General features: G+C 41.6%; 1 protein-coding gene across 1 annotated transcript; it reads left to right on the forward strand.

The window, feature by feature from the left end:
- The first annotated feature begins 357 nt into the window (after window positions 1-357).
- ap1s1 (adaptor related protein complex 1 subunit sigma 1) lies at window positions 358-27,912 on the forward strand. The gene is made up of 5 exons (XM_084042192.1): window positions 358-543; window positions 14,728-14,906; window positions 24,311-24,419; window positions 26,576-26,713; window positions 27,710-27,912. Exons 1-5 carry the CDS (start codon window positions 541-543, stop codon window positions 27,755-27,757), a joined length of 477 nt encoding a protein of 158 aa, XP_083898318.1. The 5' UTR covers window positions 358-540; the 3' UTR covers window positions 27,758-27,912.

The following is a 27,912-nucleotide window of genomic DNA, read 5'->3' on the forward strand; positions in this document are numbered from 1 at the left end:
GCTCACATGTAGATCGGCTAGTTTTGGCAAAGAGGTATGGGTGTAGAGAGAAAAAAGAGCAGACCACGTAAACAAAAAAAGTTGAATCTGAAACACACTTTTATACAATATGGGGGTCCCTGTTTCATCTCTCTCTCAGCTAGGGGGTCCCTGCTTCATCTCTCTCTCAGCTAGCATGTCCTTGGGCTGAAAACGCATTAAGGCATATAAGGCTTATTAGCCAGGGATCCTTTTAAAGTCAAAGTGCTCATAATGGACTATAGTGCTTCTTTTGGGGTTGTTTTCCCAGACCTGGCTGCTTGTTTCTCTCGCAAACCTGGCAACGCTCACACAGCAGAGACAGAGGTGGATGTGGAACAGAACAGCTGACGCGCGCGCTGCTGTTCTGTCACCTCACCGGGTCGGGTTTTTTCTCTTTTCTATTTTTTTAATGGACGCAATTAAACAATGTTAACGTTGCTCTGTGCGTTAATACGAGAAGAAAACACCTCCTGTTTCCTATAAAACGTTTCATTGTTGGGGGGGTACGGACTGCAGACAATGGTAAGTATAGCTGCTTGTTATACTGTACGTTGGAATGGAAGCTAGGAGGCTAGCGTTAGCCTCCAAGGTGTTTCGGGTTACAATCAGGAAGAGAAGAGGACACCTGTGTTCCCTTCCTCCTTCCACCTGGATGCAAAGGCACGCTTAGCTTCGATGCTAACCAGGCCTGTATATGGACATAAAACAGGCTCTATTACATGGCTTCAAAATGACATTGATAGCCACTTGTAGCCAGTAGTGGAAGTAGTAGCAGTAAAGATTTTTTTCACTTAAGTTGTAAGTAGGAGTAAAAGTACAGCAAATTGGACATACTAAAGTGAAGTAAAAATACCCCAAAATTGTACTTAAGTACAGTACTTGAGTAAATGTACTTAGTTACTTTACACCACTGGACACCTGTGTGTTCCCTTCCAGGCCATTTTAAGAACATTAAACATGGTCTACACTCTGCATGTCTTCAAATGACATTGATAGCCACTTGTAGCTCTGTTAAGTCTTGTATTCCCTTATATCTAATCTTACTGTCTACAAAGTTGGAATTGGAGGAAAGGAAGTTGTTGCAAACTGCAGTGGAGTAAAGTAACTAAGTGCATTTACCCAAGCACTGTACTGAAGTGCAATTTTGAGGTCCTTTTACTTTGCTGGAGTATTTCCAATTTATAATACATTTACTTCTACTCCACTACATCTCAGAGGCAAATATTACAAAGCTATTTGAAAATGGCTCACAACTCGTGCCAATACTTTTGTACTTTTACTCAAGTAACTTTTTGAACACAGGCCTTTTACTTGTAACAGGGTATTTTTATATTGTGGTATTGCTACTTTTACTTAAGTAAAATAATGTTGCTATATCAGTGTTTCTCAAAAAAAAAATCTTGCATTTCCAAATATCTCATCTCGTAATATCGGCAAAGTTGGAATAGGCTCTATTCACAGCAGCCATATTATGAAGAAATGCACAGGTGTTACCAATGATACTAATGAAGGCTCTGTTCCATTCTGGTCAAACAGAGTCAGGGTGCTGATATTGTGCATGTTGGCTCACTGAAAACACTCTGTTACACCAGTGGGTCTACAGTTGGGGTCCAGGGACCCTCATGGGCTTCCAAATGGCCCCTTACAGGTGTGTAACTCTGAGAGTGTACAAATGGAACCAAATCATTTGGTTCCATTTATGCACTCTCAGAGTTATGGGGGTCGTGGAAACCACTGTGCTGCACTAAATGGAACAGAGCCTTCATTAGTATCATTGGTAACACCTGTGAAGGAAGTGATAATATGGCTGCTGTGCATAGAACCTATCGGAGGAAAGAACATTGTTGTAAATGAGCATTGGACGCGAGTTGCCTGCTTGTTTAATGTGGGGGTTTGTTGTAAAGGCAGGTTTTCCAAGTTGCAATAATAGCTCTGTTTACACAATGCTGTATTCCCTCCAATTATATATACCTTACTTTTTTTTTTTTTTTTTTACCACTGCTGTCAGTCAGAATAATGAAAAACTATTCTAATTGTAACTCAAATCTTTGCTTCTGGGGGATTCTACAAATGTCTTCTAAATCTAACATAAAATAACAGTTTAGGAAAAAAAAACATGTCGCTATAATCAGTGGTTCTCAAACTGTTTCATGCCAAGGAGCCCCAAAATTATATGTATTTGGCCGCGGACCCCCATCTCAAAATATGTTGTTCCAGGGACCCCCCAGAAGCGAATTTTCACGATTTTTCAAAAAATAGCATGATCTACGAGCTCGTAGCGCGGCACTCGGTGCTACGCTATGAGCTTGTATATCTGCTTTTGAATAGCCAAAGTATAAAATAATGGTTAAAGTGGTTACACAGATGCGTTCCCGGTCTTAATGGGTTAATGTAGGGATGTGACTGAAATGGCTTGAGACCAGCTGTCAAATGCAGTCAGTCTCATCCTTCTATGGTGATGACGAGTACTTAGGAACTTAGTTCATTGTCATCAGACATGTGCTACTACAATGATTGGCCTTCACCTTGATCTTTGACCACCAAATTGCACCATACTATGTCGGATATCAAGTTGGATCTAACATGAGGCGGGTGGGGCTGGCAGTGGCTCAAGAGGTAGCGCGGCCGTCTTGGAATAGACGCAAGACACTTATCCCCTAAATCAGGGGTCTTCAATGTTTTTCAGGCCAAAGGACCTCATAGCTGAAGGAGAGATGAAGCAGGGACCCCCCCTCTACATGTTGTATACAATTGTGTTGCAGATTAAACCTTTTCATAGATTTCATAGATCGCTTCATAGACTATCAGTGTTAAATTAATGGTTTTAAGGCCTCAGTGTTTTGAGCTTGTAGATCTGCATTTTTTGGCAAATGTTCCCCCCAGAATAGGGATGCTAGGGTTCAAGTGGTTAACCCATTGAGACCTGGAACTGTGTCATTTTTAGATTTGAGCTAAAAAGCATTATTTTACACTTTGGGCTATTCAAAAATAGCAGATATACAAGCTCATAGCGCGGCACCGAGTGCCGCACTATGAGCTAAATCCCAACAGTTTTAAGAAAACTTTTGGGATTTAGGAGACATGTAGAATCGGCTTCAGGTCTCAATGGGTTAATGTAAAAAAAAAAGTCCTATCACACAAAGAATTGGCGGCCCCCCGAGGACCCCCTAGGGTCCCCGGACTCCCTGTTGAAAACCCCTGCACTGGTCCCGATGAGCAAGTTGGTACCGCCAGGTTGCCTCCATTGTCCGTGTGTGTGAGTATGTGTGTGTGTGTGAATGGGACAGTTTGAAATACTTTGTAAAGGCGCTTTGGAGAAAGGTCAGGTGCCATGTACGTGAAGTCCATATGAAGTTTCATGGGATTGTGATTGTGCACAGTGACATAATTATATATACTGTACCCTATATACCGTAACCTAATTCTGCTGTCAGGCAGAAGGAAACCGCTTATCTCTAATTAAATCGATGCCCTACTTCATCATACAATAGTGTGAAACAAAACAAAAGGTAACATAGTGGAAATTGTTGATCTACAAGCTCTCAACGTATTGGGCTGCGATGCTTTGTGAGCTTGTAGATTGGCTATGTTCACAAATAATAGTAAAACATTTACGGTTTTGGACATACAAGATTTCCACCCGACTGCAACGTTATTATAGTTCAATACCTTCTCTCTCTAAAGTGTATTTGGCAACAACCTTATTGCTGCAATCAATGAATAGGGGCACAGTCACACATACATGTCTGACAGGGAGTAGCCAAAGTCAACGCATGCAGAGGCGTCAAACATGTCAGACAGTCACCCAGGTTGTCTTGCGGATTTTGGGCAGTGCTGATTTGCTTGTGTGTACTTTCGTTTTACCTGGGCTCAGTGAAAGAAAACTACAAGCATGTGGGGTCAACCACGCACTTGTCTCCTATTGGATGACGCCTAGTCAAAGAGGTTCAACAATGTTGAACTCCACGCATTTCACGTGACAACCTCTTTGATGCCTAGAATGCCGCTTGTGACATATATGCGTGACCGGGCGTTCCTTGAGGTTGTTGTGCTGAATAAGAGTGAAAATGTAAGGTCCTGAGCTGACGGGCATTATGAGAGATGCCAAGTTTTATAGTTTTATTTGTCTATTATAGGGAACTTGTCATGTCTATGTTTGCATGGGGCACAGTCTACAGACTTTACCCTCTCTGTGTATAATATAACCTGCGTAAAAAAGTTTGCTAATGAGCTGCACTAGCCCGGCGTGCTTTGTTAAAGGTTAGCTTTGAAGTGGAGTTGTGGAATTCACAATCCTTGAACATAGCACCTGCATCTACCGTTTGTGTACAGAGCAAGTTATTGAGATGGCACACAATTCCTGAGGCGTAATGTAAATGTACTCAACACAAACATCCAAGCATCCTGCCGTTGTAAAACAGACATAAAACACACCTCTCTCCTTCTCTTTGTTAGACTGAGGACAGAGAGAGAAAGCTGTGAGCAGCAGTAAGTAAACTCACCTTGCAGGCAGTAGATGTTATGTATCGGCTGTGTAACCAGTAGAGTGTGTGTACACTGTTCAGTTGTATTATTAGTTTTGTGTCCCAAAGTCCCCACGTAAGTCTCATTGTTCCATTGAATAGTTGTATTCACTTTTCTGTTCCCTGTTATTGCCAATCCCTACTGTTTGTTCTCTGGGAGCGTGTAGACAACCACGTGTCTTCTCCAATACATGTAATATGCCAGTCGCTTCTTTTCATCTGACAGTGAGGAGTTTCATGTTGAGGGCGTTGCGTGTGCGGATAAGGAACACGCTAGGCTCAGGCGGTGCGACGGCGACGCACAAGCGCCTGAGCAGCTTCCAGCCCGCAAACCAATAGGCTCTATTCACAGCAGCCATATTATGAAGACATTCACAGGTGTTACCAATGATACTAATGAAGGCTCTGTTCCATTCTGGTCAAACAGTCAGGGTGCTGATATTGTGCATGTTGGCCCACTGGAAACACTTTGTTACACCAGTGGGTCTACAGTTGGGGTCCAGGGACCCTCATGGGCTTCCAAATGGCCCCTTACAGGTGTGTAAAACTCTGAGAGTGTACAAATGGGTCCATTTGGTTCCATTTGTACACTCAGAGTTGTGGGGGTCGTGGAAACCACTGTGCTAGACTAAATGGAACAGAGCCTTCATTAGTATCATTGGTAACACTTGTGAAAGAAGTGATAACATGGCTGCTGTGCATAGAGCCTATTGTGTTTGTTGGAGTGCCCGGCCAAGCCAGAGGCACCATGGACTGTGGGTTGGAACGTAACCTCTGCTCCAACCAGACAGTTTAGCCATTAAGACCTGAGGCCGGTTCTAAAAATGTCTTCTAAATCCAAAAGGTTTTCTGAAAAAAATATTTTGGTATATCAGTGGTGATCAAACCTTTTCATGTCAAGGACCCCCTAAATAATATGTATTTGCCCGCGGACCCCCATCTCAAAATATTTAGTTCCAGGGACCCCCAGAAGCAAAGGTTTGTGTTAAAAATGTTCGCATTAATATATATATATATATAATATAATCAAAGATGTGCACACATTTTCAAAATGGCAGATTTAAAATGACACGGAGGCTTTCCCGATTTTTGTTGGTAAATAACAGCTTGTGTAGCTTCCCTCTGTTGACCACTTCTAACTGTGAACTAGACTAGTGTGTTTTTGTCATGGACATGGTCTGAACAAAGTAAAGCAATAAAAAGCCGATGTGTGATGCGGAAACTGAGTTTCTTCAACCTGTTCATGGTCTAGATTTAGCCATGGAATTCATTGCGCTTCATGAAATTGACCTCAAATACATCATTAAACGCTGCACTGTCATCGTCAACCAGGCTAAGAATAGGCACATTCTCCCAAAAGGAGCCATTCTCGTGGATGATGTCATAATATCTACTGACAAACACACTGACACGCAAATACACGTGTGTATAACAGGCAGGCAAACACACACACACACACACACACACACACACACACACACACACACACACACACACACACACGGCTCATCCAGCAGCCTCCCCTCAGCGATCTGACAGCATCCTCCCTGCTTCATGCCTCACTGTTTTCTCTGAGCTTCTCTCTCTCCTCTCCTCTACTCTCTCTCTCTCTCTCTCTCTCTCTCTCTCTCTCTCTCTCTCTCTCTCTCTCTCTCTCTCTCTCTCTCTCTCTCCTCCCCTCCTCTCTCTCTCTCTCTCTCTCCCTCCTCTCTCTCTCCCCCTTCTCTTTCGCACAATCAGTCAAAAAGTTATTTTGGAAAGTGACTTTCACAGTCAAGCCCCAAGAAGACAGCCTCAGACACGGATAGGGGGGTGGGGGAGATGTCAGCCAAGGTTAATGGAGTCACCGCGCCAGCATTTACTCTGTACTTCTACACCCACGGCCACAGGGAGCAGTTGGCAGCCTGACAATAGCAGCTCATTTGTCTAAAACGCGTCTGACATTTCAGATGCATTAACACGGCCCCCACATCTTCCAAAATAGACTTATTTTCATCAGGTCAAGTTGAATGCTGAATTATTTAGTGTTTTAAAAAAAACATCGAGCATTTTTTTTTCCTCCCCAAGAATTAAGAGTGTAGGTTAACAACTGAATTACCCGCACGACTTCACTGTCCAAGTTACTTGAACACCTCTGTACAGTGTACAGTCCCGAGTGTTAATTTAACTCTTGAGAGTGTACACATTGAAACATAAGGGACTCTTACGGGTCTGTTACGTCCGAAAGTGTACAAATTGAACTAAATGGACCCTTAAAGCCAGGTCTGTAACTCTTGAGAGTCAGAGTGATATCCAAACTGGCGTGAGCCGCATTGGCCCCAGACTGAGTCTTTATCTGCTCTTAGTTTGAGTGAATAAACACGATAGGCTCTATGCACAGCAGCCATATTATCACTTCCTTCCCAGGTGTTACCAATGATACTAATGAAGGCTCTGTTCCATTTAGTGTAGCACAGTGGTTTCCACGACCCCCATAACTCTGAGAGTGTGCAAATGGAACCAAATGGACCCGTTGTACACTCTCAGAGTTACACACCTGTAAGGGGCCATTTGGAAGCCCATGAGGGTCCCTGGACCCCAACTGTAGACCAATTGCTAGCCTATTGAGGCAAGTCAGGCAACACGTCAACTGAATACGTGTCCCTGACACATCAGCGTTTATCCACCATGATGCAGGATGTGTCCATCATCGTCACTGCTTGAACTTGACATTGTAAAAAACATACCGTTACAACCACACTCTGTGAGAACAGGTGCACCCAAAACATCAGTCATTCTGTTGTCTACTCCATGCTAACAAATGGTTAGGGATAGGACGATGACCGCTATTATCGTTTATCGTGATAAAAAAACTCAATAATCTGAGATTTTAACCCATTAAGACCTGGAACTGTGTCATTTTTAGATTTGAGCTACAGTAAAAAGCATTATTTTACACTTTTGGCTATTCAAAAATAGTATATACAAGCTCATAGCGTGGCACCGAGTGCCGCGCTACGAGCTTGTAGATCTGCTATTTTTGAAAAATCGTGAAAATGTGTGCAAATCTTTGAATATATATATATTTTTAAAGCGAACATTTTTAACTCAAAACTTTGCTTCTGGGGGGTCCCTGGAACAAGATATTTTGATGGTTGTCCGCGGCAAAATACATATAACTTTGGGGGTCCTTGATAGGTGTGGGACGATATGGGTACCTCACGATACGATATATATCACGATATTAGGCCCACGATAACAACATATATCACGATATTCGACAAGATTCGATATATTGCGATATCACGATATTCGTTATATATATTATTATTTATTCATATATTGCAAGAAATTTCACCAACGATATATCACGATAGTCCTTGTATTCAATTCATAAACACATAAAATAGCACCAAACAGTTCAAAATCATCATTACACAAATACAGAGTTGGAAAAACAACGTATCACAAACTAAACAAAAAAAAACTTTTTTTTTTTTTTTTTAATATCGATTTAAAAAAAAATAATATCGATTATTTATCGCGGGATAAAGTATCGAGATATATCGATATATCGTCCCACCCCTAGTCCTTGACATGGAAAAGATTGAGCACCACTGACATAGAAACATACGTTTTTCAGAATACTGTTGAGTTTATTAGGAGACATGTAGAATCGGCTTCAGGTCTCAATGGGTTAATGTTTTATAATCCTATCTAAAATAGTGAAAATAGCCGATCCAACTCACAATGCATCACACGTGTTGCATTGTGAGCTTGTAGATCTGCTATTTTCACTTAAAAAAAGAATAATCGTTCAATAATTGTAATCAAGGCAAAACATTTGAAATAATGGTGATTGGTGATGATATTGATTTGAAGTCATATCACCCAGCCCTAGTTCAGTTTAATAGGCCTCATTGATCAACTTTGTTCGTTCCATTTTGTAAAGGGTTTTTAAGGTGTGGTGACCTTGTCTAACATAAGATCACAGTAACTGGGACAGTGCCCCAAAAATGTGTTCTGGGCTGGCAGAATGAGGGTTTGCTGAGTTAATGTGTATCCTTGGTTGGGCAGTAAAGCTGCCTTGCATGCACAGGGAGTAGGAATGTCACGATTATGACATGTTACTTAAATCACTTATTTATTCAAATAGTTGCGATTAACAATTTAAACCATTAAGACCTGAGGCAGATTCTAAAAATGTCTTCTAAATCCATCTAAACACAGTTTCCTGATGTTGCTATATCAGTGGTGCTCAAAATGTTTTCATGTCAAGGACCCCCAAAATTACGTGTGTGATTTTGAGTAAAAAAATGTATGCTTTAAAAAATACATATATATTCAAAGATTTGCACAACATCTTCATGATTTAAAAAAAATAGCAGATCTACAAGCTCATAGTGTGGCATGAAGTAAAGTGGTATGAGCTTGTATATCTGCAATTTTTGAATAGCCAAAGTATAACGTATAGGAACATTTTTAAATGCTTTCCCAGTTTTAATGGGTTGTATAAGATGTGAATACGGTTTTGGCCCCAGATTGATGTCTTCGTACGCACGTTTTGTAGATCTGTGTGTGTACAAAGGCTTGCTTTTCATTGAATACTTCAATCACAAAAATCACCTTGTGAAACTTGGCTCAGAAACAGGAGAGATACAAACCAACCGAACGTGCAAAGTGAATGACTTAAGTTCAACCACCGGCTTCGAATGCTATCAATGCATTGAATGGGAGATTATCACGTTTTATCAGACCATTGAATGGGCGAAGTAGGCGAGCTACCGTCTACCCCGCGATTTGTCAGACCATTCATTGGGCGTAATCAGGAGCTACTGACCTACCGACGGAGGCGGAGCAGTCCCCACAACAATATTTACGATTCTGTCCATATCGGTACATAACTCGAACGGCGCTGAGTAGGCACAGGCGAGGGTCGCACCGCTCCGGACGGCAACTCAGTCGCCTTAGCTCCTTCGGTGGCCCGTCGCGGGGCTCCACCTCGCCTGAGACTGCGCGCCTCCGTCATGGTCCGAAACCGAAACAACCAAAACCAAAACCGAAACTAAAGTATTTAAGTCATCTCCGTCGGTAGGTCAGTAGCTCCTGATTACGCCCACTGAATGGTCTGATAAATCGCGGGGTAGACGGTAGGTCGCCTACTTCGCCCATTCAATGGTCTGATAGAACGTGATAATCTCCCATTCTATGCATTGATAGCATCCGAATCAGGTGGTTCAACTCCAAAGATTTGCACCCTTATCATGTGGAACACGTACTCCAGTTGCTGCCCATTCATAATCACAAGGGAGGAAAAGTTTTGGAGATGTTTTCCAGCAGTGTAATAAAAAATGCAGTTTGTCAATGTTTGCTTTAAGGATTCGACCAGGTCATCATCGCACCCAGGAGTTGAGTGTGTGCTTCAAGTGTGTGAACCTAGCTGATTAAAGTGCCAGGACTTAACTCCGTCCTCTCCTTCTTTAGAAAGATATCGAGGGATGGACATGATTAATTGATGGCGACCAGAGCTTCTGTGAGAGAAATCCGGCACCATACAGTACACACTGTGTTAACATACCCTCAAATTCTGCACTCTAAAACCAGGGTCTCTGCCAGAGTTTATTTTCCTCAAATGAACTCGGGAGGGGAGAGAGGCTTGTAAAGTTTTCAAAAACTACCAAAGATGCAGAACTATTGCTTTTCGGCAATAGTTCTGTCTTCTTTCACTTTCTCCACGCTGTTTGGTGTCTCCCCCCCCCCCCCAAGGTTGGTGGCCTGTGCTTCAGCACCTAAAACACTTCCGTTAAGCTGGCACTGCAAAGATGAGGCGTGTCAATTTGATTCAAGTGTCCTATATGGACACAACACCCTAACTCAACTTCTGCTAAGCAGTTCACCAAGTGTGCTGTGTGCTCCATCAAAGAACTTCATGTTACCAGGTGGAAGAGAAGGCCAGGAAGAGGCTATATGCACAGCAGTCATGTTATCAGTCCCTTCACAGGCAGTGCCGGATTTATAGGAGTTGAGGCCCGTGGGCTAGAGTAATTTTTTTCAGGTTTTTTGGGTTATTTTTCTTTTAATTTCGGGTTTAATTCGGTTATTTCGGTCCAAAGTGGAGTAGTATATGGATGCATATTTATAGCGGGCTATTAGACCGGATTAGGCTTTGACAGCCACTACAGGCATTGTCTTCAGTGTCAGTGACAGTGTGGATAGCAGAGGCTCTCGATGTTTTAACCATAAAACAACTAAATATACAATAACTAAACACACATCTCACTTGAATTGGATTGCAATACTTTACAATTTGATCGTAAAAAAAATATTTGATCATAAAAAAAATAATAATAATAAAAAATTAAAAAAAAAAAAATTACCAAAAAAATCGGAGGCCCCCCCAGTTGGAGGCCCGGGGGCTGCAGCCCCCCCTAGCCCAACGGTAAGTCCGGCCCTGTTCACAGGTGTCACCAATGGTACTAATGAAGGCTCTGTTCCATTTAGTGTAGCACAGTGGTTTCTACGACCCCCATAACTCTTGAGAGTGTACAAATGGAACCAAATGGACCCTTACGGGTCCATTTGGTTCCATTTGTACACTCTCAAGAGTTACACACCCGTAAGGGGCCATTTGGAACCCCCTCAAGGAAACATGAGGGTCCCTGGACCCCAACTTTAGACCCACTGGTGTAGCAGTGTTTCCAGTGGGCCAACATGCACAATATCAGCACCCTGACTCTGTTTGACCAGAATGGAACAGAGCCTTCATTAGTATCATTGGTAACACCTGTGAAGGAAGTAAGAAGAGGCCCAATTTCTTTCCAATATGGCTGCTGTTCATAGAGCCTAGTGTGCCCGTTAACACATTGACTGCCTAGATCGAGTTAACTCGATATTAGCTTTTCATCACTTGCCTGCCAAGATCGAGTTAACTCGATTTTAGCAAAAAAATATTTTTTCAAAGAAAAAAAAGGAGATATGAATTTTCGAAGATCTTTACTCTCATCCACTTCCTTGTTAACTTAAAACTTTAAAATTTTGTATCTCGGCTCCTGAGTACTTTTTTTTTTCATTGAAAAATCTCTGGCATGAATAACAATAGGCAGTGAAAATAATTCAGGCAGGCAATGTGTTAAGACCAACACCACGTCAACCTAAGCGTCTTCTTTTCCAGTGCTGTCTCTCACTACTGGTTGTTAATAAAACTGTCTCTCTGCAAACCCTGAATTTGAGAATAAAGCTGTGGAAAGCTTTATATAAACCCCCCAATGTTGTAAACCTTATCAGAGACAGAACAAGCACACAGACATGTTGTCATTGACTTTGTAAGCCAGCAGCAGGCATCAGCCATAATATTTGACTGAACTTTAGCAGTGCTCTTAAGTAGCAGCAGGTAATAGAGGAAAAGGCTGTCGCACAGTTTGGAAGAAGGTCTACTTTACTGTTTGAACAACATGCAGTAGTTGGGACAAACTTAGCTTTTGTTACTTGGCAGACATGCAATATTGCAATTACCCCAAAAATGGAGAACTACGGATTTAGAAGGCATTTGTAGCATCGGCCTCAGGTCTTAAAGAGCGTGGACAACGACATTGCTGCTGTTACAGATGGATAATGATTATGTGCAAATAGCTCAAATAATTGCGATCAGGCATTTAAGTGATAATGGTGACAATTTAAGCCTACTTCATGCCTCAGTATGCTGTGTTATTATTCCTGTATTACAGCCCAGCATGGGCCTACATTAGGCCTCTGTTACCTTGTGCGGAGGAGAGTGACGCCACAGTTTAAAAAAGCACTGCGGATTAGTTCTGATGATCTAACTGTGCTTTAATGTAACTCTAGGTCTTTAACTAGGACAGACAGTCCTTTGGGAACTGTGTCGAGTGGTATTCATAGTTTTCCAGCATTTGGTGTGTGTAAGAGAGGGGGAGAGAGAGAGAGAGAGAGAGAGTCTTGTTTGTGCGAGGTTCATTCCCCTTTGTTGTCTTTTTTTAAGGCAAAGTAGTGGACTGTTGTAAAAGATGTGGTGATTTGAGGTAATGATTACTAGGTTTCTCCCTTTTGTAAGTGTAGGCTATATGTTGCTATATGTCTGTCAACCTCCGCTCTGCTGTCAGCCTTTCTCTCGACGTGCATTATTCTCTTATCATGTTTCCTGTCTCTTCTTCCTTCTCTTCCCCCCCTGTCTCATTCCATTTCTCTCATTTCCTTTCTCTCTCTCTCCTGGGCTCTCTCTCTGCCCCTCCAATGTTTCCCTCATTTCCTGTATGTTGTGCTGTTATATCACTGGTCCTTCAAAGACCCCCACCCCCCCCCCCCCCTCCCCAAGGCTGCTCTCCTGGGGGTTCTTCCCTAACAATCATCACAATGAGCTTGTTAGAGCTGTTGTGATGACTTCAACATTATGCAACCCTGAACCCGTTAATTCCACCGTCTGCATCGGGCCAGTAGCTTTCTCGTTAATATGACTGGAAAGAGCAGAAGTACTCAGTTAGTGTCCCAGTCCCAGCAATTCAAACTGCACAATTAGTCAAGTCTTAATATTGTCACGCTTCTTTTCTAATATTCTTAAAGGCACAGTTAATCAGTGTACCTCTGCATGTTATGTCTTTATTTACTGTTATCACTCTTCTCTGTAACCACGATAACTGGAGATTATTAATTATAGAAGAGATGCTTTTGCTAAATGGATCCAAAATGTTTTCATGTCATTCTTAAAATAATCTAATGTTATACATGCACTTGGCATATGGAAACCATATTATGAAACATTGCGCCATAAGGATGGTAACATTGGGCCATAAGGTATATTATGGTATAATCTTTTTAGGGTCCTACCGGCCAGCTCTACTTTGACGTTAATCACTCTGGTTAAGCGCATGAGCTAAATGTCCCATAATTGTGTGTGTGTGTGTGTGTGTGTGTGTGTGTGTGTGTTCTCAATAGCTTGTAGATTGGCTATTTTCGGTTATTATTTTAAGTAGGCCTGTCAATTATTACCTAATCGCAATTATTTGAGATAATCGCAATTATTTTTCATAATCGTTTCCATGTTGAAAAATAAATGTCCATACATTTTCAAATATAGAAAAAGCAGACATGGCAGATCTACAAGCTTACAAAGCGTCGCAGCTATTTCCGCTTTTTAAACTTTTTTTTTGTAGTTTAAAATGAAAATGTTGGTAATTTCTTTGAATATGTACCGTAAGTTATTTGTCAAATCTACCCCGTGCACTTTTGCATTACGAAGCCTTAAAGGCCAAACAGAAATTTGATTTTTATTCGTATGTTCCAATGTTCAATGCCAAATAATACACACAACTTAAATGTTGTAATCATGACAGCCCTAATTTTAAGATTGGAGCATTTGAAGTGGTCAAACTAGCAGTATGTTCAGAAGCATCTTCCATAACATACTAATGGTCTCGGATAGTTCATGAAAGCAAAGCCGCAATCTGTGATTTCGTCACCTGGTTGGCAGTTTGTAGAACAGCAAGAACAGGGGTGTCACGATTCACTTACCTCACGATTCGATTCAAAATCGATTCCTAGGGTGCCGATTCGATTAAAATTGCGATTCTGCGATTAATTGATATTCGATTCGATTCTGCGATTTATTGCGATTTTCTAGGGTGCCGATTCGATTAAAATTGCGATTCTGCGATTTATTGCGATTTTCTAGGGTGCCGATTCGATTAAAATTGCGATTCTGCGATTAATTGATATTCGATTCTGCGATTTATTGCGATTTTATTAAAAAAAAAAAAAAAAAAAAAAAAAATTAAAAAATAAAAAATAAAAAAAAATTAAAAAAATCGATTTTAATATTTTGAATCGATTTTTAAAATCGTGGCATTAAGAATCGCGATTTATTCATGAATCGATTTTTTTTGACAGCCCTAAACAATATGAACTAAAACATCATAATTTTACATACTGTGTTAACCCATTAAGACCGGGAACGCATCTGTGTAACCACTTTAACCATTATTCTATACTTTGGCTATTTTTGAATGGCCAAAGACATCTTAAAATGACACAGATACGTTCCCGATCTTAAAGGGTTAATTGTTTAGGAAACGGCGCTAGTGTGGAGGACTCCTTTCAACACTTGTTTCCCAAATCGCACATTAGGACAACAGTTTCCAGTCGTGAATTCTGCTTTAATCCATGGTGTGTGTGTGTGTGTTTTGTTTTGTTGCAGATGCGTTTCATGTTGCTATTCAGTCGACAGGGAAAGCTGCGTCTCCAGAAGTGGTACACGGCCACAGCGGAGCGAGACAAGAAGAAGATGGTGAGAGAACTCATGCAGGTGGTGCTCGCACGCAAACCCAAGATGTGCAGCTTCCTGGAGTGGCGGGACCTCAAGATTGTATATAAAAGGTACAAAAAAAACTAGAGTATAATAACGGTGGGGTTTCCCTGTACATTTCTTTTTTCTGATATTTCCGCTTCGTTCTTGATAGTGACAGTTACCGGTGCAACACTTAATCAAAGTAATAAATGTAATCCATTATAAAAACATAATTGGTAATTTAGTCAAATATAAAAAAAATAGCGATCTAAAAGCTCATTGGAAACACAGTGTGAGCTTGTAGATCTGCTATTTTCACTATTTTTGTATGACACCATTGTGCGAGTAAGTATAAAACGCTGAAGTACTGTAGTTAATTGATTGCTTGATAGTTTTACAAACAAATATTTTAAAAACGTGCTTCACGATTACTCAATCGAAAGTTATCGATAAAATAATCGCTCAGAAAAGAATAGATAGTTGACATTGACTAGTGACATTGAGAGAGAGATACAGGGACAGGAAAGGTAGGGGAGAGCTCTTTGCATGGCTCGGAATCAATGGCCTTACTTTCACAGTCCTCTTAAGTTTCACCTTCACTTCACCAGGCAGGCACTTCAGGTTTTCATGGCCGGAGGTGCTAGTGTTTCGTGACGTCATCATGCATTTAGTGGCTTGAGCTGGGATTGGTCAACATTTAATATTTTTGTACATTACTGTCCTACTTGATCATACTACAGCGTCACACAGAAGCATCAAAAGTAGCAGATCTACAATCTCGAAATGCGGCGCATTTTGAGCTTGTAGATCTGCTAATTTTGCTGTATTTGAATTTGAAACAGTTTTGGACATGAGGTTTCATATAAGATAAACACTTTTCTAGCCCCGCAATCTCAAAATGTCCCTGACGTCAGAGAGATGGAGGCAAAATGTGCTCCCAATATTTTCTGCTGAAAAAAATCGAATTGTCCAGGATACAAATTGTAGGGGTTATGCGTATGAAAAGGTTAAAGGCATGTAAATTAATATCTAATTATGTATATGAAATGGGGCCCCCCATCATGGCATGTGCATACTTTTCACATTCGAGATGGTTTACATGTACCCCATCAAAGTGTACGTTTCCTATTCGGCACAATATGAAACAATGAATAGGCTCTATGCACAGCAGCCATATTGGAAAGAAATTGGGCCTCTTCCCTACTTCCTTCACAGGTGTTACCAATGATGCTAATTAAGGCTCTGTTCCATTTAGTGTAGCACAATGGTTCTCAAACTTTTTAATGTCAAGGACCCCCATAACTCTCAGTTACACACCTGTAAGGGGCCATTTATAACCTCCTCAAGGAACCTCAGCACCCTGACTCTGTTTGACCAGAATGGAACAGAGCCTTCATTAGTATTATTAGTAACACCTGTGAAGGAAGTAAGAAGAGGCCCAATTTCTTTCCAATATGGCTGCTGTGCATAGAGCCTATAACAAGGCCTAAGCCTTCTGGAGTGAGAGGAGCTTAGCGATTGATTGTAAACGGCCAAGACATACAGGCATGTTCTGTTGACGTAGCACACAAGTGCACATTCTGTGTGTGCACACACTACACAGTGTGTGTATGTGTATTCAGGTTTATGTTGATGCATGCACACAGCACACAAGGGCAGAACAAGCAAACGTGTACATAGCAAAGTGTACATGCATACAAAGAAGACATGCTTGTAATGACGGGGTCATCATGTTCATCTTTGCTCGTCATCTGTCTCGCTCTTCTGAACTTTACTCTTATGTGCACGCACGTACATACACACGGCAGATATTGAGCTGTTTGTGTGTCTCTGCTGGGTCCTGTCATGTTATCCATGTTCTCTGTAGTCATTCCTCAACCAGTTGTGACTTGACGATGAATCAGAACACAACTCATCCATTAGTAACTAATAGTTCAAAGACCCACGATTGAATACATGGCCACATTCACTGACTATATTATTCCCTGGTAGGGCTTCTCATAATATCCATGCGTCTATTGTGACAGATACATTTTCATGACCAATATGAAGAAGTCACCATCGAGCTATGGAATACGTTTGTATCTTACAGTGTATATAAAATACTGTTCATAAATGTAACCTTTCTGTTTCTTCTCATTTTCCAAGAGGATTTTGGTAGATAGATAGACATGTAAAACATGGAGGTAGATTGCTCAGTTGTGTAAGGAGGTTTAGAGGAAACGTGACATATGATATCAGTACAGATTGAATTTCAACAGTATTTAGTATATAAATATCATGGACAATATGACACTACATTTTAAGTTGTATTGCCCAGGAGGAGAATATATCGCCTGTGTCTGTACAAGGCCAAGTGGTTAGTGATGTACAGTAACTAAATATTTCGATGTGCTATTTACAAGCCCATCAAAATGTGAATATGAATATTATATTTTTCTTTTTTTCCCCCTTTTTCGCTTGAGTAAATATAAGCCCTTTACCCCATGGAAATCACAGGCACGCAAACTTGTCACAAAAAACGTGCCGCATTGAGTCAGAATCATCTGCATGATTCATGCATAATCCGTTGACAAAATGTTTTGGGGTGGGGCTGTGACGGCTGTGACAGGTAGGGCTGTCACGACTACACATTTAAGTTCACGATTAATTGTCACTCAAATAATTGCAATTAACGATTTTAATTGTGTGTTTGGCATTGAAGCATATGAATGAAAAAAAAAATCTGTTCGCCTTTTAGGCTTCGTAATCAAAAATTGCACAGGGTAGATATGACAAATAACTTAAACTAGAAGCTCGGCCGCCCTTTGGGCGGCCGAGGGTCTAGCCCTTCGGGTGGCCGAGGGTCTAGTCGGGGACCGGCCTACACAGGAACGATGTAAATAGGGAATGAATGCTCCACCCTTTAAATCAAACTATTTTATAGATGGACACGTCATCATCTGTGTACGGTCTGATGTCATACTGAGGTCAGCACGTTGATGTTTCCATATATGGACACTCAGAGAGATTTTGTGTTGACTCATCTAGCGTATGTGATGTCAGAGCCTTTTATGAAGTGATGTCACAATGAGTCAGCGCTTGCTCCGAAACAGCCCGATGTCAGTCATCTCCGCATACGGAGATTCCAAACCTTTTGCGTTAGTTCCGGAAAACCGCATATCGGGTCGGGTCGAAGCCTAGCTAAGAACGTAGGCAAAGGTCTGAGCTATCTGCGTGAGTCTGTAGCACCAACCATGTGCTTTCAGGGCTCATCCGATCTGCAAGCTTACGAAGTGACGCGTTGTAAGCTTGTAGATCTGCTATTTCTGTTTTTTTAACCCATTAAGACCTGAAGAAGCATCTGTGTCACTTTTTCATTTGCGCTAAAAAGCATTATTTTACACTTTGGCTATTTTTGAAAAATCGAGAAAATGTGTGCAAATTAATATATTTATATTATTTTAAAGCAAACATTTTTAACTCAAATCTTTGCTTCTGGGGGTCCCTGGAACAACATATTTTACATGGGTTTTTCAGAAAACTGTTGGGATTTAGAAGACATTTTGTAGAAATCGGCTTCAGGTCTTCAAATGTGTGAACATTTTTCAACATGGAAACGATTATGACAATTATGCAATATAATTGCGATTATCTCAAATGATTTGCGATTAGACGATTATGTAATGATTGTGACAGGCCTAGTGACAGGTGAAAGTTTACTGTGTTTGGATGCAGGTGAGTTGACCAAAAGGCAGCAGGTGCCTGAAGGGGTGGAGCCAATCAATTAGGATGTGTTCATAAATAATCCCTGAGAGCACCGGAGCGCGTCCAGAGTGCCGTCTGGTTGTTCCAAAGCAGTGGCTCTCAAAGTGGGGTCCTTGAAGGGGTTCCAGGGGGTCCCCAGCAAATTGTGTTAGTATAGCATCAAAATCAGTTTAGCCACACCTACATACATTGGCTATTTGAAAATAGCCGATCTGTTGTGAGCTTGTAGAGCTGCTATTTTCACAACGACACAAGCCTTGCATGGGGGTCATAGGCCCAAAATATTTCCTGATGGGGGTCCTTGACATGAAAAGGTTTTGGAAACTACTGTTCTACAATACAGAGCGCTATGCTCTGGGAGAACTCGGGAGTGCACAAAAAGGCAGGTTTATCTTGGCCTCTGAATATTGGTGACAATGGTTTGTTTGCGTTGTTTGTAGATTTTCAGCAAAGAGGGATGTAGAGGGAACAACGGATGGGGCCAAGTATAGAGCCCTGGGGGACCCCAGTCAACAAAGTATGTATATACTGTAGGGTTTAAGTGGTTAAGGAATTTCAGTATGTCTGTTTGGGTTCAGTTAACTTGTAAATGAGTGTTTACCAGCATATTGTACTTCATTACTCTTTACTGTAATTTTATGGTCATAATTAATTATCTGAATTATAACAAATAAATCAACATATTTATACATAATGAAAATAAGTTGTGCTAGTTGTGCCTACCGTCACGTCTCCCTTTCCGCCATTTCAAGTCAATCTTTCTTATAAGGCATTTACCTCAGATGGCTAGTGGGACTGAGCTTCAAAAGTTCAAAAGCCGTTTATTCTGTTTTTCATTGTGCTGACCGCACTGATGTACAAAGTACCTCAGGGAGCATCCTGGGGGCGAAACGACAGGAGGGACGGACTGATCTAACAGTTGATTATCTCATCCTTCTTGCATCTCCCCCGGAGGAGAATCATGTATCTCACACACAAGCTCTCATGCTTTTCTAGTAGAACGAGCTGCATCCTGCCGCGCACCAAAAATAGCCGACCCACAAGCTCATAATGTGTCTCACTGCGATGCGTTGTGAGCTTGCACATCGGCTATTTTGGGTGCACGGCACCGGCGCGCAGCTAGGTATAACTCTATGTTTTACTGTCTCTGAGTCATTTGGGGAAATGACTCAGCGTTCGCCCACTTTCCAACCCACATGTCCAACCCACATCTGCACTGCACAAATTTGAACGGTGAGATAACGTTTTTTTTGTGCTGGTGTCAGGGGTCTACTGTGGTGGTCTTAAACGTGACTCATGGTGAAAAGCTGACGGTCTATTATTTAGTCTGATAATTAGATTCTGTTGGCCGATTCTACAAATGCGTTCTAAATCCTAACAGTTTCCTGAGAAAAGTATGTTTCTATATCAGTGGTTCTCAAACCTTTTCATGTCAAGGACCCCCAGAATTATATGTATGCGACTGCGAACCCCCATCTCAAAATAGTTTGTTCCATTGGACCCCCAGAAGGAAAGATTTGAGTTCAAAATGTTCGCTTGAAGAAAAATGTGCACACATTTTCAAGATTTTTCTAAAATAGCAGATCTACAAGCTCATTGTGTGGCACGTACTGTAGTGACGCGCTGTGAGCTTGTAGATCTGCTATTTTTGAATAGCCAAAGTATAAAATAATGGTTAAAGTTACACAGATGCCTTCCCGATATTTCACAAGGGCCCGTAGATGAGTCGGCCACAGCGCATTGTACCTGAACGCAGCGTTTGGCTGTCCATCGGGACCGTAAGGTCATAATTCATTGCGTGTCCTTGGGTCAAATCCTTGGTGTAAGTGTGACTGCCAAGACTCGTGGTTTTTGATTCTAGCTCACCGTCCTCGGGCGTTTTCTGCCCCTTATGTAAGTAACTAGAAATGGTAGGGGAATGTAGCCTGCATGAAACAATAGGCTCTATTCACAGCAGCCATATTATGAAGACATTCACAGGTGTTACCAATGATACTAATGAAGGCTCTGTTCCATTCTGGTCAAACAGAGTCAGGGTGCTGATATTGTGCATGTTGGCTCACTGGAAACACTCTGTTACACCAGTGGGTCTACAGTGGGGGTCCAGGGGACCCGCATGGGCTTCCAAATGGCCCCTTACAGGTGTGTAACTCTGAGAGTGTACAAATGGAACCAAATGGAAATGGAGAGTGTACAAATGGAACCAAATGGACCCTTACGGGTCCATTTGGTTACATTTGTACACTCTCAGAGTTATGGGGGTCGTGGAAACCACTGTGCTACACTAAATGGAACAGAGCCTTCATTAGTATCATTGCAGGGTCCCCACGGTCATGAAATTCCTGGAAATATTTTGAAATTAGAAAAATCTTTTTCCAGTCCTGGAAAAGATTTGGAATTTGTCTAGGGTCCTGGAATTTATCAAGGGTCCTGGAAAAATATTTGGCTATGCATTGTTTTTGGCATTTTTTCCCCAAAATATCTATAACATTACACAAAATATGTATTTTTTTTCCGAACTGGCTGCGTGATTGCAGCCTAATGTATACCGGACGTGACAAAAATAACAGATCTACAAGCTCACAACGTGCTGCAGCGTGATGCGTAGTTAGTCAATTTTTTGTTTTTAGTTTAGTTCTTTATTTTTGCTACACTGCCTGTCTTTGGGCATTGGACATAAGAGTAAGAGACTCGTTATTGCGCTGAATGTTATATATAATAATGTTATACAGGCCTGGAAATTGGGTTAAATATTCTGGAAAAGTCTTGGAAAAGTTTTGGAAATTCATTGGTAAAAATGTGTGGGAACCCTGTCATTGGTAACACCTGTGAAGGAAGTGATAATATGGCTGCTGTGCATAGAGCCTATATCCTCTGTAATACCGGTAAGACCAGAGTTAGGTCATGTTTTGTGCATATTCATTCTATTTTTATTTCATGGGGTTGACCAAAAGACTTGTTCATCATTCGATTAGATGAGTATTATTTTCAGCAGTGTAATTGAGCTCATGTACAGTATTAGACGATCCATTTTCCGAAGAGTAATTGAATACATGTATTTGACCACTGGGGGGCAGTGGCACCAGAGCATTGACTGCCCCCCTTCCCCCCCCCCCCCCCCCCCCCCTTTGATGCACCATGTACAACCTCAATACAGTGGTGGAAAAAGTATTCAAATGTTTTATTAAGTAAAAGTATCAATTCGGCAATATAGAAATACTTTGTTACACGTAAAAGTCCAGAATTCAACATTTACTTGAGTAAAAGTATCAATTCGGCAATATACTTAAAGTACTAAAAGTAAAAGTGTACTAAAATGTTTGAAAATAGCAGATCTACAAGCTTGTAGATCTGCTATTTTCAAATAGCCTAGGTATAAAATAGGGCTAAAGTGGGTAATGTATGTTTTATAGTATAATAATGTATATCTGCAAAGTAACTAGTAACTAAAGTTTTCAAATAATTGTAGTGGAGTAAAAGTACACTATTTGCCTCTGAGATGTAGTAGAGTAGAAGTACCGGTACTGAAAATTGAAAATACTCAAGTAAAGTAAAAAAAATACCTATAAAATTGTACTTAAGTACAGTACTTGAGTACATGTACTTTGTTACTTTACACCGCTGGTAAAGTATGAGTGGGTGTGTATTTTGTAGAGATTTACTGTAAGGGTGTGTGCCCCCACGCTCATAAAAGCCTGTGTTATACTTTAGTCTTCATGTCATCCTCCCAGACACCAATAAAACTGTGTGTGTGTACAGCAGTGTAATGAGCGTGGGTGGACACACAGGGTGAAACCCCACTATTCCAGCCTCCAGCATTGATCTGACTGCTGTTTGTAGGAACACCACCTCTTAACGTCTCTCTCTCTCTTGCTCTCTCTCTGCCTGCCATTGCTCATTATTGTCAGCAGAATGCAGAGGCGGGCAAACAAGACAGCAAGCCTTTCCACCCACCATCCCCCTGTGTGTGTGTGTGTGTGTGTGTGTGTGTGTGTGTGTGTGTGTGTGTGTGTGTGTGTGTGTGTGTGTGTGTGTGTGTGTGTGTGTGTGTGTGTGTGTGTGTGTGTGTGTGTGTGTGTGTGTGTGTGTGTGGGGTTGTTAGTGGAGTACAGAGGGATTCCCTATACAGGGTGGCGTAGGCGGTGTGTTGTGATGTGATCCAATGATTAATCAGTCTCTCTGTACGCTAAATCGCTGTTTTCCAAACAGTGGGTCGGGATCCATTTGTGGGTTGCGAGTAAATGTCCCCTTTTTGTTTCCCCTACATTTAAAAAATATAGATTAATTCAAGAGAAGAGAAGGTTTAAACACAAAGAGCGCAACTTTTTATCAATTAGAAACCATTAGGATTAGGGTTATTTCATAAATTAAATGAAAAAAATCTAATTTCCAAGTGAAAATAGCAGATCTACAAGCTCACAACGTGGCCCACCACCTTGTGAGCTTGTAGATCTGCTATTTTCACTAGATTGGGTCCCGGGCAAAGTTGGCTTGGCCATTGGTTTTCTGTTTGTGTTGGAGCTCTTAATCGATTCCCCACCATCTAGTGTCAGTTCTGAGTGCTGCAGCCTATTGCCTTTTGCCTTCTGGTAAAGTTAATAAAATAAGTTGTGCAGGAAGTGATGATGCTTTCGGTTGTTAGTGAAAGGTTGTCCACATGGTGTTAATCCCATAGACCAGGGCAGGGGTCTTCAACATCTTTTAGACCAAGGACCCCGTAGCTGAGAGAGAGATGATATACTACTATTGTATAACATTGTGTTGCAGATTCAACTTTGTCATATATTTCATAGATGTCTTCATAGACTTGTTGTTGGTTTGTTTCACATACACATTATCTTCTCTATTACTATGTTGGATCCATGTTAACACATTCACCGCTAGAGTTTATTCATAAGGTACTCACCCACTGCCAGCGTTTTGAGTTTTATAGCCTTTTGAACCGTTCACAAAAAAATTATATCCATTAAAATCCGCGATCGGATGGTGTTTATAAACAGCAACGACGGATGTACGAGCCCTCATAATGTTTACACTTTTCTATCTTTTTCTTCTTCTGTGGTATCAGCGGCTATAACAGGCTGCAAACGTCATATCCGTTTGGCTGTGACGTGGCTGTGACGTTTCCCCACTGGCCATCTTAGATTAGCTTAGAGATATCTCGGTATCCGCAGGTAACGGTGGATTTAATGTCCCGAGATATCTCGGGATTGGCAGTAAATGTGTTAATGTATGTTCAGACATTTAACCACTTAAACCCTCAATACTTAGTACATTTTACCTTTGGCGCTGTACTTGGTCAGCTCTTTTTCACCTCTGCACCAAACCTCTTCTCTGAAAATAGCTGATCTACAAGCGTGTTAATCAATCAATCAATCAATCGATTATTGAATAAGATGGGTCCTTTATTTTGAAGTATAGCTAACTTTCTTTTAATGGTAGCATGGCTATTGGTGTATAGCAGCTATTAAACACCAGTACTTGCCATTAGAACTTATGTATTCTTACATGATGATAGATCGACGATATTGATAATGCACTACTGTATTCTTAATGATCGTATGACAGTGTCTCTTGCCGAAAAACCGTGTGAAAAAAAATATTTTCGGCAAGCAACCGTTGTGCAAAGGAGTATGCTGTAAATTAAACTTAACCCTGTGTGGTTTGTCTGACGTAGATGATGATATCTGTGGATATGGATGTTTACTGATTGTGTGTGTGTGTGTGTGTGTGTGTGTGTGTGCAGGTATGCCAGCCTGTATTTCTGCTGTGCGGTGGAGGAACAGGACAATGAGCTGATCACACTGGAGGTCATCCATCGCTTTGTGGAGCTGCTGGACAAATACTTTGGCAGCGTGAGTCACTCCTCCGCTCTCATCTCGTTCTCTTCACTGCCGCAGGCAGCACTCCTACGTCCCTGTTTCACTCCGTGTTATAACTAGAGTTGCTGTTGTTCCCATACCAGTATCGGAAAAGCTGCCGATACTGTCCAAAATGCTGGTATCGGCGAGTATGCCGATCCGATACCACGTAATTTGTCACATGATATTTCGTTTACTGTAATATTTTGAATGCCTCAGTTGATGTTGCACGACTGTTTAATACTCTTACTGTACTATTTACATTATTGTCTCCGCCAGGCCGAAAGGCATGGCGAGAGAGTACGTTTTTATTTTACTGATTTGTAGCTGCAACTTGTTAATGGATTTTCTTTTTAGCGGTGCCAGCCGCTCTATATTTGACTATGTATGTCCGTCTGTCCGTTTGTCCGTTTGAGCACGGGCTTTAAACAGCTATAACTCCAGTTCGCAGCATGCCAGCAAGTCCAAATTTGGTATGTGGACTTAGACTACCAATAGGGACGAGCATTGACTGCTGAAGCCCCGCCCCGCCCTATTATAGCGCCACCAGGAGGCCACTGGCTTTAAACAGCTATAACTCCAGTTTGCAGCATGGCACCAAGTCCAAATTTGGTATGTGGACTTACACCACCAATAGGGACGAGCATTAATTGCTGAAGCCCCGCCCCGCCCTATTATAGCGCCACCAGGAGGCCACTCATCAAAGGCACCGCTTCCTTCACACAGGGTGTGATTTTTTAAATCTTATTTCAGTGGTTCTAAAATGTTTTAATTCCAAGGACATCCTTAACTCTGAGACTCCATTTGTGTACACTCAAAGTTGCAGACCTGTAAGGGTCCATTTGTAACCCCCCCACAAGGAACCCTAAGGGTCCCTGGGCCCCCTGCCCTAGCCTGGCATGGCCAGACTAATATCACAGAGTAGATACTAGTCTGGAATCTCTGTATGGAACCTGCATTTCCGAGGGGCAAATTCCAAAAATGCCTCTGGTGATAAACCCGCCCCATATTTGCATACTGGGCCCTGATTGGTCCCTCACAACTTCGGAGGGAGAGAAATGCTATCTCTGTTGAGAGGAGCCAGACCTAATCTGCCAAGGGCTGGAACCAGGCTACCCCTGCCCTAGTTTTTTTATTTATTATTACACACTGGTATCGACTAAGGTACTCTGTATCGACCAAGTCCAATATCTAAGTTATGGGTATAGGATGCTCTCAATGAGTCGCATCGCAACCATAGACTGTATAAATGAGATGGACAAACCCCCTCCGCTGCTTTCTACAGACCGAAAATGAAGCCTTTGCTGCAAGACTGTAGGTCCGCCATCTTTCAATACGCGTCAGAATGAGTTCAGACCATTATTGGTTGGGTAACTTGTCAATCAAGAGCGGGGGGGCGGGGAATGAATGCTATTGGTTGTGTAGCGTGTCAATCAAATCATCCCGCCCCTCCTAGAGAATAGCCTACTTTATCGTCAATTTTATAATAAATAGAACCATAATTTAGCAAAACGCATATCCTGATGATTGAAAGGAGACTTTAAACTAGCGACTGGAAGCATATAGTATTTATGACAATTTTTATTACAGTAAGAAAATCTAGTCTAAAGTTTGTCAAAAAACCCATTCACTTGCGCTAAAATAAATTCTTTCTGAACCCACAGGTCGGCGCAGGGTAAAACAGCGCCACTCTGGCCATTTTGTCGGCCTCATCGTAAATATCTCAGCCTTGCCCCTTGATCGCAACGCATTGTGAGCTTGTAGATAGGCTATTTTCAAATGGCCGAAATGTATATAGGGCTGAAGTGGGTAATGTATGTTTTGTAATAATCTAAATCTACAAAGTAACTAGTAACTAAAGATTTCAAATAATTGTAGTACAATATTCCCGTCTGAGATGTACTGGAGTACAAGTAAAAGTATTTGAAATACTCAAGTAAATTACAAATACCTAAAAAAACAAATGTACTTAGTTACTTTACACCTCTGTTTGGTACAGAACAGTCGGAGCGCCCGGTGTCTGAATAACTTCTTTACCTGAAACGTGTCTCATCGCACATGAGCACGGTGTTTGAAAAGTTTGAAAGAGGCTTCAGCCCTGACGCTATATGTACGTGTGTGTGTGTGTGTGTGTGTGTCCTCTGGCGTAGGTGTGCGAGTTGGACATCATCTTTAACTTTGAGAAGGCCTACTTCATCCTGGACGAGTTCCTCATGGGAGGAGAGATCCAAGACACGTCCAAGAAGAGCGTCCTCAAAGCCATCGAACAAGCTGACCTGCTGCAAGAGGTACGCGCGCGCGCGCACACACACACACACACACACACACACACACACACACACACACACACACACACACACACACACACACACACACACACACACACACACACACACACACACACACACACACACACACACGCTGCCAGAACCACCCAGTTTTCCCAGGTAATTTCCAATTCCAGTCAGAATTCACCAAAAATCACAATAAAGAACACATATTTCATACTGTACCCTTTTCGTTTGAGTTTCTCTTGAATTAACCTCGCTCTACCGGCCTTTTTAGAAGGGGCGATGTAAGTGATATTTGTTGGTTAAAATAATTGTTAAATGGCTCTATATTCCTGCAAATTAGCAATAATTCCCACATTTTTATTTCATATGAACAAAGCTGTACATGTCTGGACACTGTATCAGCTCATGTCTGCAACACTATTAACCCTTCCTGTACCCACTTTCAACCCCGGCGTCCATATTTATAGGGACAGCCAGAAATTACGTGATTGTTTGTCGGCTACTCTGCCCTACAAAGTGCAGTAACAAAGTTTTTGGACACACCGACTTATTTGTGTATCCCAAAGGTCAAATTAGCCTTCGTTAATTTGGGTGGATAAACAATTGCCTCAAGAACAGATATACAATTAGTGTAATATCACTTATATGCCGATATCTCATTTGGCTGACCAGTTGAAACACTTTTAACCCATTTTTGGTGGGAACCCCTATTTGTAAGTATACCTTTCAAGACTATGTACAGTATATAGCAACATCATTTTTTTGTAATTTTTAAATACATATTTGAAGTTTTTCAGAAAACTTGGGTCAGGATTTGGAAGGCGTTTTTAGAATCGGCCTCAGGTCTTAATGGGTTAAACCCATTTATCAGCTACTTTTTTTCCCCGTAGTTACGGCACTTTGGCTTTGTGGGGCATCATGTTTGTATCCCTTCCTCCCTGTCTGCCTCCCTCTCTTACTTTTCCCCTGTCTCTCTGCCTCCCCCTACAGGAAGACGAGTCACCAAGGAGCGTGCTGGAGGAGATGGGGCTGGCATAGTACACAGACCACACACACACATACACACACACACTTCGAACCGACAGCAGTTCCACCTTTTTAACCTGAGTCAGAAACCACGCACAGGGAAGGAGAGGATGGCTGGGAGGGGAGGCATATATTGATTCGAAACGCAGTTTTATCTGCGGCTCTTG

The sequence above is a fragment of the Gymnoscopelus microlampas genome, assembly GCF_963454915.1.
Source record: "Gymnoscopelus microlampas genome assembly, chromosome: 19".
NCBI classification, from domain to species: Eukaryota; Metazoa; Chordata; class Actinopteri; order Myctophiformes; family Myctophidae; genus Gymnoscopelus; species Gymnoscopelus microlampas.

Bases quoted from the DNA above. Each gene is read 5' to 3' on its own strand.
- ap1s1 (XM_084042192.1), top strand. The intron at 24,420-26,575 runs GTGAGTCACTCC...CCTCTGGCGTAG, and splicing joins TGGACAAATACTTTGGCAGC to GTGTGCGAGTTGGACATCAT. The intron at 26,714-27,709 runs GTACGCGCGCGC...CTCCCCCTACAG, and splicing joins AAGCTGACCTGCTGCAAGAG to GAAGACGAGTCACCAAGGAG.